Source organism: Centroberyx gerrardi, chromosome 21 (genome assembly GCF_048128805.1).
Source record: "Centroberyx gerrardi isolate f3 chromosome 21, fCenGer3.hap1.cur.20231027, whole genome shotgun sequence".
NCBI lineage: Eukaryota > Metazoa > Chordata > Actinopteri > Beryciformes > Berycidae > Centroberyx > Centroberyx gerrardi.
This window is the reverse complement of record NC_136017.1, coordinates 1,947,118-1,964,075: the sequence shown is the minus strand read 5'-3', so window position 1 is coordinate 1,964,075 and position 16,958 is coordinate 1,947,118. Positions and strand designations below refer to the sequence as shown.

The 16,958-nt window shown below is 41.3% G+C and overlaps 2 protein-coding genes across 2 annotated transcripts in view; one reads left to right on the top strand and one right to left on the bottom strand.

Moving 5' to 3' along the window:
• Positions 1 to 16,958, bottom strand: part of LOC139929922 (uncharacterized) — a 451,831-nt gene that overhangs the window by 205,292 nt on the left and 229,581 nt on the right. The gene's annotated exons all lie outside the window — the stretch shown is intronic.
• LOC139917422 (aryl hydrocarbon receptor-like) overlaps positions 1 to 16,958 on the top strand; it is a 79,004-nt gene that overhangs the window by 8,517 nt on the left and 53,529 nt on the right. Inside the window, exon 2 of the mRNA XM_071906546.2 lies at positions 1,803 to 1,990. Coding sequence (XP_071762647.2) covers positions 1,803 to 1,990 — 188 coding nt within the window. The remainder of the gene's footprint in view (positions 1 to 1,802; positions 1,991 to 16,958) is intronic.

Here is a 16,958-nt window from a genome sequence, read left to right as displayed (position 1 = left end):
TTTACCGCCGGGCGCAGGCGTCCCGTTACAGACCGACACTTTATCTGAGCCGGACAAAGAGCCGACCGATTCCACTTTATCTTTATCTGGTTTTATGGGTTACAGAAAACAAAACGACAAAGCAGCGCAAGTGTGGGAAACACAGGCGACAAATCTGATCTTTTATCTTCTTCTATTTTTCATTTCCAAACACGATGCTGTATATCAGGGTTCAACAGGGCTTTTTAAGGACAGTATGGATACCGATATTGATAGGCTGCCGATAGCCGATATTCAGAATCTTTACCCTTTTGTCTTGTCTTTAAAATGTGATTTAAAAATTGTAATTTCTGATTTTCACTATTTATATTTAGATTTTTTTTGGATCAAACCTTCAAACTTCTTCAGGAGAAGAAACTAGAATTCTTTCTTCTGGTTGTTCTGTAGGCAACACACACACACACACACACACACACACACACACACACACACACCATGCACACAAAAGCGACAAACAAGGTGTGTGGAACAAGTCACATCAGGCTGCTGACCTGGTTCCCATGACGACGGCGGCGGCTGGAGGAGACAGTTTGTCCTGCAGGGAATAAACGCCGCCTGTCCTCCGTTAAAGGCACAGTCCTGCCTTCACTAAGAGAGTGTGCAAAAACTTAACTTACTCACTTATACAGAAAACCTGACGGGGAAAACAAAACTACAGACAGGTTTACCTCTACCTGTTGTTTACCCATAAGCCACTGCACAGCCTGAGAGCCTCAGAGGGGGCTGAGGGCTACGGCGGCCACACTGATCCATCAGAAAACAGAATTATTGCTGATAGGTGTGTGTGTGTGTGTGTGTGTGTGTGTGTTGGTTTGTTTTGAGCGTCAACATGGCGGCGAGGCAGAAGAACAGGAAGCTTTGCTCATAACGGAGCTGCACGCACACACACACACACACATTAAAAGGTCACACACATCGTGACCTTTTACCCCGTCCAGCACGCTGTCCCACCCCCCTGCTGTGTGTTCCCGTCTTCAGTGTCGCATCCCCCCACTTTTAATATGTGGCATCTCAGTTTATCCCAACTGACACACACACACACACACACACACACACACACACACACACACACAAATACACACACACACACACATACCCATGTGTATTACTGTACTTGTGAGGACCTTATTTAACCCCAAACCTCAAGCTCCTAAACTAGCCTCTTAATGAAGTGAGATCGGAAAATGTCCTCGCTTCGGATGATTTACTTCATCTTTCTATCCTTGTGAGGACATTTGGTCCTCATAAATACAGAAATACACACACACACACACACACACACACACAGAAACAAGCTCTACTCTCGTATCTATTTTCTGATGTTCTCTCTTGATTTTATCTCTATATTTTAAAGCCCTTTGTGACCAACCTGTTCATTAAAATCACCTTGAATGAATTTATCATGACTTCTTTTTAATGTCATTTTAGTTTTTATTGTTCACCTATTTTATTTTTCTTTCTTTCTTTCTTTCTTTCTTTCTTTCTTTCTTTCTTCTATCTTATGCCATTTTATTTGTATTGTTCACCTATTTTATCTTTCATTCTTTTAATGTCATTTTATCCTTACCTATTTTATGTTTTTTCTTTCTGTTAAATGTCATTTTAACCATACGTCGATTTACTAGACAAATTAGGTATTTTTTGTGTTTTATATGAAGCACATATACACAATATATAAATAAAGTTTGCCTTTTTTGCCTTCTCTTTCCCTTGTTTTGTGTCTCAACCCTCTTCTTCTTCTTCTTCTCTCTCTCTCTCCGCAGCCCCAAGCCGCCGCCTCCCGACGGCAGCAAGTCGAACCCGTCCAAGCGGCACCGCGACCGGCTGAACGGCGAGCTGGACAAGCTGACCAGCCTGCTGCCCTTCAGCGAGGAGGTGCGGGCGCGGCTGGACAAGCTGTCCGTCCTGCGCCTCAGCGTCGGATACCTGAAGACCAAGAGCTTCTTCAGCGGTGAGTGACGGCGTGACCGTGAAGCTTTAGTGGAACGGTTCACCCTAAAAAAAAAAGAGAATTCAGTCGTTACGATGAGGCAGATCCAGGCTTTTTTTTGGCTGCAAAACACTTTGATTGTACTGTAGGAGTATTTTTGAGGAGTGGGATCGTGATTTTATGTGTTTGGCGTTTGGCGTTTGGCGTTTGTACGAACTTCAGCTGAGTCTCGACTGACACGGGAGTGAGTAGATAATGAGAGGGTTTTCGTTTTGAAGTGAACTATCCCGTTAATGTACCATGGCCTTATTCCAGGGTTTTACAAGAGTGTTTAATGGTATTTGACATCAACAATCTGCTTTTCAAAGACGACCTGGCCAAGGAAACAGTTACCGACAGCAGAGGCAGCTGTCTTGCTTCAGTTGTAGTTTTGTTGTGGATGTTATTGGAAGCAGATGATTAATGAAAATGGCATGAGGGTGAATGTCTAGCCACACATGCCTGCATTTACTTTAGCCTGTATTTACATTGTATGTATTCAGCTGACTCCAGTGAGTGCAACAGTAGGATTAGAGAAAAGAAGAATAGATGGACCAAATATTCCTGTCAATCGTGTAGAAAAGAGAGAGAGTGCAGTTTTTAACTTACAGCTATGATCAACCAAGTAGTATAAAGGCTTTTTAACAGATTTTTGGATCTCTTGTTTTTACATCCAACCTCACAGTCTTTAAAATTACACGCTAAAAAGTAAAAAAAAGTGCGAGGAAAATAAATCAAATCGGAGCTAAAAGGGTTTTTTCTTTTTTGTTAAGAGCAAATTAGAGAGAATAGAGGCTCTCACCTCCCCTGAAAAGACTTAATCTCTCCATTGGGGATCAATGGATTATGTCTAAAAAAGTGAATTCTGTCCTATTTCTGTCAGCAGCATGTAGGGAAGCTGAGGTTGTACCAGTTTCCACTGAGCTTCCTCACATTGTTCTGCTGCCTCTGTTCAAAATAGCAGCGATTAGATCCAGACGGCCTGAAAGACGAGCTTCCTATTTTCGGTCGGTCGGTTGTGGGAGAGTGTGTGTGTGTGTGTGTGTGTGTGTGTGTGGAGCAGAGGGGGAGTTAACCAGCTGAGAGGCTATATCGGTGCAGTGCTGTGAAATTTGGCCCTTCTGGCCTGCCGTACGTTTGGAGGTGAACTCCTCGGCAACAGGAGGTGTGAAGTGGAAGGAATAGAGGCGAGCATTTCTCTGTAAATGTTGTCAGGGAGATGAGCTGCGCTGTGTGTGTGTGTGTGTGTGTGTGTGTGTGTTGTAAGCCTAAGTATATTGCACACTTAAATAGTGTTGTGTGAGCGTGTAGACATACTGTGTGTGTGTTTGTGTGTGTGTTAGGTGGAGATTTGTGCTGATGTAAGTTGGAGTACACAAGTATATGTACATCGTAAGTGTGTATGTGTGTGTGTGTGTGTGTGTGTGTGTGTGTGTGTGTTGGGTAGTCTTACAGTTTGTGTGTATGCAAGTTGCACATAAACCTTGGTCTGTGTGTGTGTGTGTGTGTTTGAGAGAGAAAGAGAAAGAAAGAGAGAGATTTCTTCAACACTGCAAATGCAACATCTCATTCTTCCTGTTGCATTCTTCTTATTCTTCTTACTTATTGCACCTTTAATGTGTGTGTGTGTGTGTGTGTGTGTGTGTGTGTGTGTGTGCGTCTTTAGAAACAGCACTTTCATCATCTTTGCAGCTCTTGACTAGTGACATGAAAACAAGAAAGAAGAAGAGAATTGTATTTTTTCCACTCTAGCGTCTCATTCTGCTTAAAGAAACATGGCAGCGTTTCCACCTGTGAACTCATTGCTTCTGATTCATCAATAATTCGTCAGTTGGTCATTTAGCGGCGGCTGAACAAAAGCATTTTAGAGGCGGCGCCAGGAGTCTGGTTTCCCTCAAATTACACCATCAGTGTTGGTGTCAATATGTGGTTTCAGTGGCTTCTTCACAGAGCGCTTTTATTTTGAAGGAGGAAGCGTCTGGACCAGAATCATCAATAAACAGAAGTATGGCTTTGGTATTTTTTTCACTGTTCTGCACAAATGTAAAGAAAAGCTGAACTGAAACAAACTGCAGACAGACAGAAGCAGAGCAGCTTGTTTGTGGAAAATGTTTGTCACCTGAAAGATATTGACAAAAAAATCTAATTGGGATTATTTAAGTTTTTCTTGTCGTACATTTTTCAGAACTTTAAAATTGTTTGAAGACAAGCGATTGTGTTAAAAAATAAAATAGATGTGAGTGTCTGATGAAAGGTTTTGATTCCTGGACCAAAGATTACCTGCAGCTCTGAAACTCCTTGTTCACAAATCCAGTTTGGACCAAACTCTCTCTGAAGAAATGAACTGCAGACTCTGAGATTTGGAAACTGCAGAAGTTCATATTGAAGCGATGAGAAGATCTGCTTATCTCCTGATTCGATACGTGATCTGAGGTTCAGGATCAATCCAACCAGGATACGATGCGATCAATAAAAGTTCAGTGTCAACAAAGTCTGACTGAGCAGAATTCTGTTTATTTCTGAGACTCAGATCTTTCCAGCGATGCCATTGGCTGCTAGAATGTAACCAACAATTTAAAAATGTCATTACAAAGTGACAATAATATAATTTTTTATAATTTATAATTCTGACACAACATACAGATTGACACATTTTTGCATTGTGATGTATTGAATTTAGATATATTGTTCCATCACTATCATATTGCGATTTCGTTTTTTTTTTCAATTAATTGTTCAGCTCTATTGAAAACTGCATCAGCCTTTTTTTAACTGAACGTTACAGCTGAGATCTCTGCTTTGGGAACACACACACACACACACACACACACACACACTCCTGCACCCCCACCCATCTCTTGGCTGCTGACTCGTCGCTCCCCTCTCACCAAAGCCCCACCCACTTCCTGCGGCGGCCCCTGCGGCACCCCGGGGCCCCTTTCCTTCAACTGTTCAGCCTCTTCCTCCCCCCGGTCCCGTCTCAAGTCCAAGTTCTCAGCCCCCCCTCCACCCCCTCCCCCCTCTGACCCCCCCCCCCCCCCCCCCCCCCAAACAAACGCTGCAGGACTCCACTTTGTTGTTGCAGCAGGCGGCCTGTTCGCACGGCAGGCTGCACCGGACAACCAGCGCTTTATGCATTCATGAGACAAAATACCACAACTTTACTTTTTCTCTCTTCTTTTAAAGTTTTTTTTTTGTTAAATCAGGTTTCAGTGGATCCATCAGACTTCAAACGACCATCTCAACAAGTCATCTAGTCTCATATTCAGCCTTCAAATCTTATTGGTCTTAAAGCAAGAGAAACATCCTGCAGTGAGGAGAGATAACTCCACTTGTTTCCAATGCAGCTTCACTTGTTTCAGGAGTTTTCTAGAACAGAGTGTCAGTCTGTTGAAACCAGTCAGAATAAGGCAGATCACTGCACTGCTGTCAAGGAAATGACTCTTGATTCTACTAAATTCTTCAAACAAGTTGATTTGCATTGGAAACAAGTGAAATTATCAAACCTCACTGGCAGATTTTATCACTTATTTTAAGAAGGTTACGATTTTAGGACTCGACAATAGACTAAATGACTTAAGATGGAGATTTGAAGGGCATTGTGGTGCATTACCAGCAGATTTTCTAAATTTAAGACCCTAAAAAGTATGAAAATGTCAGTAGACCAATCTGCATCCTGTCTGCTTTACTAAACACAGCTGAACTTCATGTCCCTTAACAACAAATTTCCTTTTTCTTATTCCCTTCATTTAAAATTTCACAGTTTTCATTAGCTATGGTCAGTAGGAAATAGGCTGATTATTTGGGTCTGAAATTCATTTGCAGAGTCTTAAATTTGGCCTTCTGAACCCTGCAGGTTCCCTTCATTACCCCATTAGATGTATAGATAAACTTTTCTTACACTATAATCATACAAACATTAGAAAATTACATTTAGTTTAACAGCATGTTATTAAGTGTACTGTTGCCCATAAAGAATTTAATTAACCCCTACATTTTTTTCACATTGTGTTTATTATATCAGACTATGATACAGTATTGGTCTCCATGTTCTTATGCTTTCTAAGCTCCACTTCAAGTGTTACTGATATTTTTTTTTTTAATATAATACTACTACTACTACTACTAATAATAATCATAATCATAAACTTTATATGTATAGCAGTTCTATCCTCAAGCTCTCTTTTCTTCTCTTCTTTTCACTTTCTCTCATTCATTCTCTCCCTTGCTTATAGTTATAGTAATAAACCTCATTTGCATAGCAAGCTTTTAAAACAGAGTTTACAAAGTGCTTTAACAATCAAATAAAAGCAAACATCAAAGTCATGAAATCAGTTAAAACCAGTACAAGGAGAAAGCACCTCCAGATAAAAGGATAAGAGTGGGGGGTAAAAACAACAGTCAAAACAATAAAATTAAAGAAATCACGCAGCAGAAGGTCTATAAAACGAAGCTTTAAGAGGTGATTTAAAAGGTGAAACTGATGCTGACACTGTGAAGCTGCTCTGGTCCAGGTTTCCCTGTGAAGCTGCAGCGTCTCCTCAGTGTAAACAGGAAGTGATGCAGCAGCAGAGCGGAGCGTCTCGTCCCCACGGAGACCGAAGGTTTATAGACGACCACCAGCCTCCTCTTGATGCTTGAGGCGCTTTGTTTCTATTGTTTCAATTCAACTTTTTCACTGTTAGTTGGCTAGTTAATAGATACTGCAGGATGGCTAGGCTAACACAACTCTACAAACCAGTAATCCCTTAAAATAACCTTACATTTTCATTAATTTAAAGTAATTCACCCCTTAATTCATGCAAAATCCCCTTAGAAGTAGCTAAGGGAGTTATTAATGGAGGAGGCCCCATCAAAACCTTCTTAAACAGCCCTTAATTTTTGACTCCTTACTTTCTAATTTAATGTAAAATTCAGGGAGACAGGAACTTTCCCTTAATAACTCATTAATAACCTGTAAACCTGCACAAAAGGCATGAAAAATCCCTTAATTACTAGTGTCTCTGTGAATTAACCCATGAATAAATCCCTTATAAACCCATGATACTAACCTTACTTTATTTTTAATGGATAATTCATGTTTATGTAATGAGAAATTAAGGACATTTCACCTGTTTACCTGCATTCTCAGGCCCAATCCCAGCATCCCCCCTACGGACTGAGCCCTGAGCCCTCACAGACTTAATTGACGTCACCTGTGTGCAGGTGTAGTGCCTGAGTGCGAGAAGTCATGAGGGCTCGAAATGGGATAGGAGGAATGGGACAGCACTTTGTGGCATCACGTGTTGCCTTGACGACGTCAGACGTTACTATCCCCCGTCAATTAATCAATTTGTAATTTACTCTTTGTTTGCGCTTTTGTCTAAACAGCATTATTGAGCTAAAATGAAAAAAATGTTGATGAATAATGTTAAATAGGCCTACGTATGTTTTGCAACACTGCACAGTTTATAGAAAATACACTTCATTCTACCAGACAATATGAAAAATATGTAAAAAAAAAAAAAAGATAACAAAAAAGTAGGAGGTACATTGTAAACAAAAGGTGCTTTTAAGAAAGCTTAATGAGCACAAATAAGCACATAAGAAAGCAAAAGGCTATATTACATTAGCGGCATCTAACATCCTTCTTAAACGTTTAGGAAAACTACATTTTTTTTAATGTTGCAGTGTTTTCTCTTTTAACTGTATCTTGCACGTAGTTTCACCCTTTCATTCCCGTTTCTCTCTAAGTTCTTGTTTTTTGTGGTTATTTTTGTTTTTGTTTTTCTTTTGTATCGGGTGTATTTGGCTGATATTTTCCACATACATGAATATTAACGTCACAAACTAACCCTATGAACTGTGGGTAATTCCCTCAAGCAAAGTCTACAGAAATGCGGACTTGCTGAAAGTCTGCATAAAGGGCTCATAAAGTCCGCCAGTGAGCCCTCCCGCACTCACCGATTTCACAGCGGGACGTCCTGAACCCTCGCGGACTTGTCTGTGAGTGCGGACGTTGGGATTGGGCCTCGGTTCAGTTCGACTCTGTCACAGACTCCATGATATCCTCCACGCTGACTTACTACTGAGCAGAGCAGACCTGATTATATGAAAGCCTGTTCGGAGGCCGAGGCCCGGACAGCGGATGTGGTTTGGATATTCTTAGCTCTTAAATCCTCACCGAGCTTTCCCAACCCTGGCATCTGGGGAAAAAAAAAAAGACTATTTTCCATGTACAGCTCCAACATGTGGACGAACCTAAAGTGTAGCCGGTCAAACAGACGTTGGTTCGTACCTCCAACTGCTAGAAATGTCTCGGCTCCACTGGATTACAACTGAATGAAAACTATGGCAGCGATCACACCTCCAGCTGGAGTACAAAAGTTGACTTCAGGTTCAAACTGACCAATTACAAGTGAACCAGGTCTTGGAAACAAAAGTCACATGACTCACAAGCCGCTTGTTTATTGGACAGAGTTTTGGTGACCTGCCAGGTTCGAGATTTTGGCGTAATTGAGCCTCTTTGGTCTTTGGTCTTCCTACCAGTTAAGAACACATGAAGAAATATCTGAATATGAGCATCAGTCCGGACTTCAAGTTTGCGCTCGGTTGATTTTGAAATGCTTGGCGTCCGTCTCCTTCTACCCATAATCCCTTGCGTTTTGGGGTGTTTTCCTGTAGTCGGTTGGATTAACAGCACCGCAGTTCTCTTGTTAGAGGACTCTCGGTGCCGTTATTTGGGTTCAAAGGTCACTGTTCTCACCTGGACAAACCGACCAACTAAAGGAGGAAACACTTGCAGAGTTAAAACAAAGCTGAACATGATGGCTGTGAACGCACCCCGAGCGCTCCGAGGCCTGGATGGCGGCAGGCAGGATGTGGCTGAGAAAGAAAGAAAGCTCTGTATCTTCACCACTTTTTTGTCATTCGCCAGCGGCACAGAAAAGACAGAAATCCTTTGTTGGCTGGTCAGTGGAGCCGGCTGCGGCGCTGTGTGTGGCCTCGCCGCCGTCCAGACGCTGCCGGCACTGCCGCTTCTTCGGATTAATCCTCAGGAGGAATTTCGGCGAGGAACCGCGAAACCCCCCCGAGTCGACAAAAATATCTTCGGTCCGTTGACTTGCAAACGACGAGGAGGAAGCAAAAGGTTTTGTCTACAGCGGAGAGAGCGTGGGACAGCCAAAAATTCACCGGCCAACTCAATTTTTAGAGTAGAAGAGGAAACGATGGTTTGGATGCCAGACAGGGAAGAATATCTGACACACTCAATCCATAATGCATTCGTGTTGCTTTAAACTGGCAGTGCGGCACAACATGAACTTTCACCGCAACTCTTGATTCACTGACGAAACGTTTTTATCACAAAAATCTTTCCAATTATTATAATATGTTTACCCTTAGTGTGATATCTCTGGGTTTGCTCTAAGAAAGCTTGAAGAGAGCTCGAAGAAGGAGAGCGCTTGTTAAGTAAAATCCAAAATCCAAAACAACCCGGCAGGAGGTTTGAGTTCTCACGTCACTTCTTTAATGCAATATTCCAGTATTTTCCAGTTTCTCACTAAAACCGCTGATTCGGGTTTTTACCACGAAAATAGACAGAAAACTTAGTTTAGTTTAGTTTAGTTTATTAAGTTTATTTGTCAGGGACCATGTGCCAAAGAGAACATTGATCTCTGTTTGGGAGACTACTTTTATTTTGAAATACTAGTTTATACGTCAGACCCAGGGTGATTTGATCTGTTGTTGAATCTACAAACTCGTCACTACAAAACCAAACCCCTTAATTTTATCCCTGAAATGTCCTTAAGTTCTCATTACATAAACATGAATTATCCATTAAAAATAACACAGCTTTAAAAAAGTAAGGTTAGTATCATGGGTTTATAAGGGATTTATTCAAGGGATTGGTTCACAGAGACACTAGGAATTAAGGGATTTTTTAATGCCTTTTGTGCAGGTTTACAGGTTAGTAATGAGTAATTAAGGGAAAGCTCCTGTCTCCCTGAATTTTACATTAAATTAGAATTAAAGGGGAGTTAACGGAGGTTTTGATGGTGTCTCCTCCATTAATAACTCCCTTAATTCATTTTAAGGGGATTTTGCATTAAGTTAAGGGGTGAATTCATGTAAATGTAAGGTTATTTTAAGGGGTTTCTTCTGATTGATTCTGGTTTTCATGGCGGTCAAGTGCTGAACGTGTTAAGACTTAAGTGCAATATTCAACTCTGACTGAACCATGTAAACCGCCATTTTCCTTGTTATTGCATTACTAGAGTGCTTCTCTTCTCTTCTCTCCTCCCTCGCTCCGTCTCTCTCCCCCGTCTCTCCCCCGGCTCGGCCCCGGGCCGAGCCGGGGGAGAGAGACGGGGGAGAGAGACGGGGCCCAGGGGCTGATGGGAAACGCCCGGGGGTCCCGTCCCATGCCCGCCGCTCACAACGCCGCCATTGTTCAAACATGTGAACGCTTTCTGAACCAGACCTCCTCCGTCTGCAGACACTGATCTGTTTTCATCCTCGGGCTCTCGCTTTCTTCTCTGTCTCTTTCTTCCTTTCTTCCTTTCTTTCTTTCTTGTGTTCTTTCTTTCTCTCTTTCTCTATTTTTCATCCTTTCTTTCTTGCGTTCTTTCTCTTCCTTTCTTTCTTTCTTTCTTTCTATATTTCTTTTTCTTGTGTTCTTTCTTTCTCTTGTTTGTTTCTTTCTGGCATTCTTTCTCTTTATTTCTTTCTCTCTTTCTTGTGTTCTTTCTTTCTTTCTTTTTCTTTCTTTCTTGTGTTCTTTCTCTCTCTATTTCTTATGTTCTTTCTCTTTGGTTTTTCTTTCTTGCGTTCTTTCTCTTTCTTTTTCTTTCTTTCTTGCGTTCTTTCTGTCTCTATTTCTTTCTTTTTCTTTCTTTCTTGTGTTCTTTCTCTCTATTTCTTTCTTTTTCTTTCTTTCTTGCATTCTTTCTCTCTCTATTTCTTTCTTTTTCTTTCTTTCTTGTGTTCTTTCTGTCTCTGTTTCTTATGTTCTTTCTCTCTTTGGTTTTTCTTTCTTGCGTTCTTTCTCTTTCTTTCTTTTTCTTTCTTTCTTTGCCTCCTTTGATTATAATAATGGCATTTGCATAGCAAACAAAGAGATTCACTTCAAACAAATTCAAAAGCAGCAGGACTAGTTTTTTATTTATTGTCAGAATCTGCTTTGTCAAACTCCTTTCTCCCACTTTTTTTTTCTCCTATTTAAGTTTCCTCCGACCGGATTTCGGTGTTCCACTTGTTCAGACTGAAAGGTTTAATAAACATAAAGAAAGAGATTCACTTCAAAACAATTCAGCAGCAGGACTAGTTTTTTATATATAGTCAGAATCTGCTTAGTCGGCGTTCCTTTATGTGCTAGAAGTGATTTTCAGATGATTTTCAGTGAATGGAGAGAGAAAAAAACACAATTCTCCAGTCTGCTCTACCGGAGCAACAGATCACAGAATCACTGATTTTGGGGTTTTATCATGGAGGAAGAGACACGACCCAAGACTCTACCAGAGGAACACAGAGATTTAAGACCTTTGCCTAAAAAACTGTTGTTTCTGAGGAAAGTCGTGTGTGTTTCTGAAATATGGATCAATTAATTTGACATTTTTCCAAAGTGGATCTGTCAGGTTTTGGAGTGAAAGCTTCATTTTTTTTGTAAGCGAGGCCCAGCAGAGGAGTTTCTGAGTTTCTGGCTGCTGAGAGCCGCAATTTGTGGTCTTCCCTCCTCTGCTGGGCCTCTGAACACACACACACACACACACACACACACACACACACACACACACACACACACACATACACACGCACACATACACACACATACACAGACATCCATGTACACATTCTGTATGCACACCAACATTTTTCTTAGTGTCATATACAGTGTTCTCTCTCACACACACACACACACACACGCTTACATGCACGCGCACACACACACACACACACACACCTACACACACACACACACTCCTATATGTACACTCGCTCAGTTTCTTGCACACACACACTTGCGCACTTGCTTAAACATGTACACACACATATGCATACCCATATACACACACCCAAGTGTACAATTACAATGCTCACTTTCTTGTTCGCTCACACACACACACACACACACACACACACACACACACGCCTCCATGCCTTTTCCAGATGTGTTTCCAGTTTCAGTCAGCAGACCAGTTTAGTTTTCCCAGCAGAGGAAAGCTGCTGGAGGTTGGAAAGCTTCCTGCAGCTGACCTTTGACCTCTGACCTGTCTCATGGCCGAGGAGGAGGAGGAGGGGGGAGGGGGGAGGGGGGGGTGGGGCATGCAAAGTTCAAGGGGTCACCATGCTGTCAGGGTTACAGTAGACTTTAGGAAGCTTATGAAGTTTGGGTCATTTTTGTTCCAGATTTTGCGAGTTGTGTTCCTGTAAATGGGATCGCTTAAAAGTTTTTATTCAAAATGTGATACTTAATACGAAAAAGAATCGCTACCTTCAGAAATTAGGTTGATTTCGTCCTCGAAGGTCTTTCAATTTACTTAGTGAAGGTCTTAGCTTGGCTTTCCAGACCTATCAGCTTATTTCATGATATTTTTAGTCAAATTCTCTCTCTGCACTGGCAGATAATCTGCTGGTTTCAGTAAATTTCACTTGATTCATGCCAATATGACTTCTTCTTTCAAGAAATCATCATAAAACAATGAAGAAAATCTGGAAACAAGAAACTTTCTCCAAGACAATTTCACTTTTACCAAGAAAATGTCCTGAAACAAGTTACATTCTCCTGGAAAAAAGTCTCATTTGATGAAACCGGTGAAATGATCTGCCAGTGCAGTGAGATGATTTCACTAAAAACATCCTGAAATAAGCTTGACGAGTCTGGAGACGAGAGGAAATAACTGAGCAGGTTTTTGCGGTGAACAAGTTTTATTGTTTATTCATTCGTTTATTTGTTTTTATAACTTAACATTCATCCAACAAACAACTGAGACGAAGAAAGAAAGAATGCAGAATAAGTAAAGTAAAGTACAGCTGCAGCCAAACTGCTTTAATGCACACAGCAAGCAAAATACTGAAATTTGAATATTCGTATACGGAGAAGAAGAGTCATATGTACGCACACGTATCGTATATAAACACGACATTTAATCAAAGCTGTAACTGTATTCTCGGGACGGGAGTGTTGACTTCGACCGGTTTCTCACACCGGCTCTGCTTCGCTGCGACTGTTTTCTTTTATCTGTTTCTCCTGCTGTGTGACTGACAGGCTGATGACAGACAGAAACCGGTGTTGGTGCTGAGTGTTGTGGCTGTTGCACAGGGACGAGGCAACAGAGAGACAATGCACAATGAAATGAAAAAAAAAAAAAAATCAAATCAGCGGCTCGAACTAATCCCACGGTAGGTTCAGTATTTGGCAGGAATCCTGAGCTGGTAGGAAAACAGATGCTTGTTTTAACGCCGTTTGGTGAAACCTGCCCGAGTCCTGACTGTAAAAACAGATGGACCGCAGAACTGGAACGGATAGAGCGGTCGTTCCCGTTCAAATCAACGCTCCCGGACGGTCGGAGCGGCGGCCATGTTGGACTAGCTTCTGTATAAAGAGACTCACAGCAAGTCACTGAGCTGAGTTTTACAGCAAGAACCAAAGCAGCTTCTCTGTCTCCTTGCTGCCATGGATTGCTAACATGCTAATGTTGACTAGAAGAGCTAGAGAGAGAAGTACAGTCTGTGATGAAGCTACGTTAGCCTCGTCGCTAACGTTAGCTTCCAGTTGAGTTGTGACAGTTTGCTAACAGACTCATCTGCTCAGTTCTCACAGTGTGACAGACTTTACAGACTTAAAGTCGAGATGAAAAGAAAAATGTGCCTTTTTAACCCTTTTAGATCACATCCCCGGTCATATTGTGCACCTATTTAACAATATATGCCAAAAAAAATACAAAAAATCCATTTCTTTGTATTCTTATATCAAAATTCAATCATGTTTTCTTCCTGTAAAACAAAATATGCCGTGTGCTTACATAAGCATGCCTCAACCAATTTCAACCAATAATATCATGACATCCACCCATCAATCAATCTTCAACTTTTAGCGCACAGAGCTAAGATTCATTAGTTAGCTAGCTAGCAGCAGCACGGTACTTCGGTGTGTCTTCGGGTGTTATGACACGCCCACTTTTCAACGTTCAAATCAAATTCCTCCCAACGTTACGTCCCGCCTGTCTTTCCTGTTTCACTCGGAAATACGTCACGATACGGAAGTTAGATACTCTCGAAATGCCGTTTCATCTCGACTTTAATGTCCAGACTTGTGTTGTCACCATAGCAACTAACACTTTAAATTCCACAATCGCCATTTTATGCTGAACTAGCCAAATTGCCATAACAAACAGTGGAAAGGGCCGTTCTGTCTGTTCAGGTTCTGTGAGATGGAGTAGTGAGTTTGTTCCTCCATCGTCTTCTGAAGCTGCAGATTGTGTTTAGAGAGGAGAGGGGCGGAGCCAATGTGGAGGGGGCGGAGTTTGGAGAGCCACAGCCCCGCCTGCTATTAGTCCATAATTGACGAGCTGTCAATCACTGGGAAAACAACCCCGTGTTTTATCTGTTATATCTGTTAATTTATGTTGAAAATCTCCGTAAGGACACACATTAGAAGAAGTGAAATCAGCTACTGAGGCCAAAACCTCTTATGGAAAAAAAAAGTATCGACTTTATATTTTTAGCAGAAGTTGGGTTGCGGTCCCGTTGACTTCATGGAGTCGGGGCCGGGTTTACTGAACTGCTGCTGCAGAAAAATCAAACTTTAGATTTTTTTGTTCAGGATTCCCACTGATTATGGAGTTTCCGGACTGCCGGGGGGTTTTGAGCGGTGTTTTCCAGTCCAGGAGTCAGAAGAGAGAAAGAAGAAGACTCTCCGGGGAGATTCGTAGTTTCGTCTTCTCCCTTCTCCCCTCGTGAGAAACGCTGTCAACCATCACAGCACGGAGAACAGGAGAGGCCTGGGACTGTGACAGGCAATCAGTTCTGCATTGTTTTCCTGCAGCCATTTGTTTTCTTGATTGTAGTTTACTTTTTTTATTTTTATTTTTTTGAGAGAAAGTTAGCGAGCTTGAGAGAGAGAGACAGAGAGAGAGAGACGGAGAGAAAGATGGAGAGAGAGACGGAGAGAGAGACAGAGAGATAGACAGAGACAGAGAGAGAGACAGAGAGAGAGAGAGACGGAGAGAGAGACAGAGACAGAGAGAGACAGAGAGAGAGAGACGGAGAGACAGAGAGATAGACAGAGACAGAGAGAGAGACAGAGAGATGGAGAGAGAGACAGAGAGATAGACAGAGACAGAGAGAGACAGAGAGAGAGACAGAGACAGACAGAGAGAGAGAGAGATGGAGAGAGAGACACAGAGAGAGAAATTGAGAGAAAGATAGACAGAGAGAGAGAGACAGAGAGAGACAGAGAGAGAGAGAGATGGAGAGAGAGATAGAGAGAGGGACAGATAGAGAGATAGACAGAGAGAGATGAGAGAGAGATGGAGAGAGAGAGACAGAGAGAGAGACAGAGAGAGAGAGACGGAGAGAGAGAGAGACAGAGAGAGATAGAGAGACAGAGAGAGAAACAGAGACAGAGAGACACACAGAGAGAAACAGCGAGAGAGAGAGAAAGAGAGAGACACAGAGAGAGAGAGAGATAGACAGAGACAGACAGAGAGAGAGAGAGATGGAGAGAGAGACACAGAGAGAGAAATTGAGAGAAAGATAGACAGAGAGAGAGAGACGGAGAGAGAGAGAGACAGAGAGAGATAGACAGAGAGAGACAGAGAGAGAGAGAGATGGAGAGAGAGATAGAGAGAGGGACAGATAGAGAGATAGACAGAGAGATAGACAGAGAGAGATGGAGAGACAGAGAGAGAGACACAGAGAGACACAGAGAGAGAAACAGAGAGACAGAGAGAGACAGAGAGAGAGAGAGAGAGAGAAAGAAAGAGAGAGAATGCCAGTGAAGCTCATTGAATAGAGAGAGAACAGGTTTGAGTTCAGAGCATCAATATTTGTATTGGCAGGAGTCAGTGAGTCCAACAGGAAGGCTTTGAAGCTGAAACAAACTGGTTCTGAGAATAGAATAGAGTAGAATAGAGTCCAGTAGAATCGAGTGGAGCAGCATAGATCAAACCAGAACAGCACTGCATGGGATTCTGACCCATAGATTTAATTAGAGAACAAAACAGAATAGAATAGCAATCAGTGAAATTGATACAATAAAATACAGTGGAATTTAATCTGGTGGATCTGATTGGAATGGAACAGAATAAAACAGCATTGAATAGAATTGTATCTGTAGAATTGATTAGTGAAGAGAAGAATAGAATAGAATAGAAAACAGAATTGAATAGAATTGTATGTGTAGAATTGATTAGTGAAGAGAAGAATAGAATAGAGTAGAATAGAATAGAAAACAGAATTGAATAGAATTGTATGTGTATAATTGATTAGTGAAGAGAAGAATAGAATAGAATAGAAAACAGAATTGAATAGAATTGTATGTGTATAATTGATTAATGAAGAGAAGAATAGAATAGAGTAGAATAGAATAGAAAACAGAATTGAATTATAACTATATGCGTAGAATTGATTAGTGAAGAGAAGAATAGAATAGAAAACAGAATTGAATAGAATTGTATGCGTATAATTGATTAGTGAAGAGAAGAATGGAATAGAGTAGAATAGAATAGAAAACAGAATTGAATAGAATTGTATGTGTATAATTGATTAGTGAAGAGAAGAATAGAATAGAGTAGAATAGAATAGAAAACAGAATTGAATAGAATTGTATGCGTAGAATTGATTAGTGAAGAGAAGAATAGAATAGAGTACAATAGATTACCATAGCACAGAATAGACCAGAGCTTGGTTTAAGAACATTAGGATTTTAGGACTCAATAATAGACTGAATGACTTGTTAAGATGGAGTTTT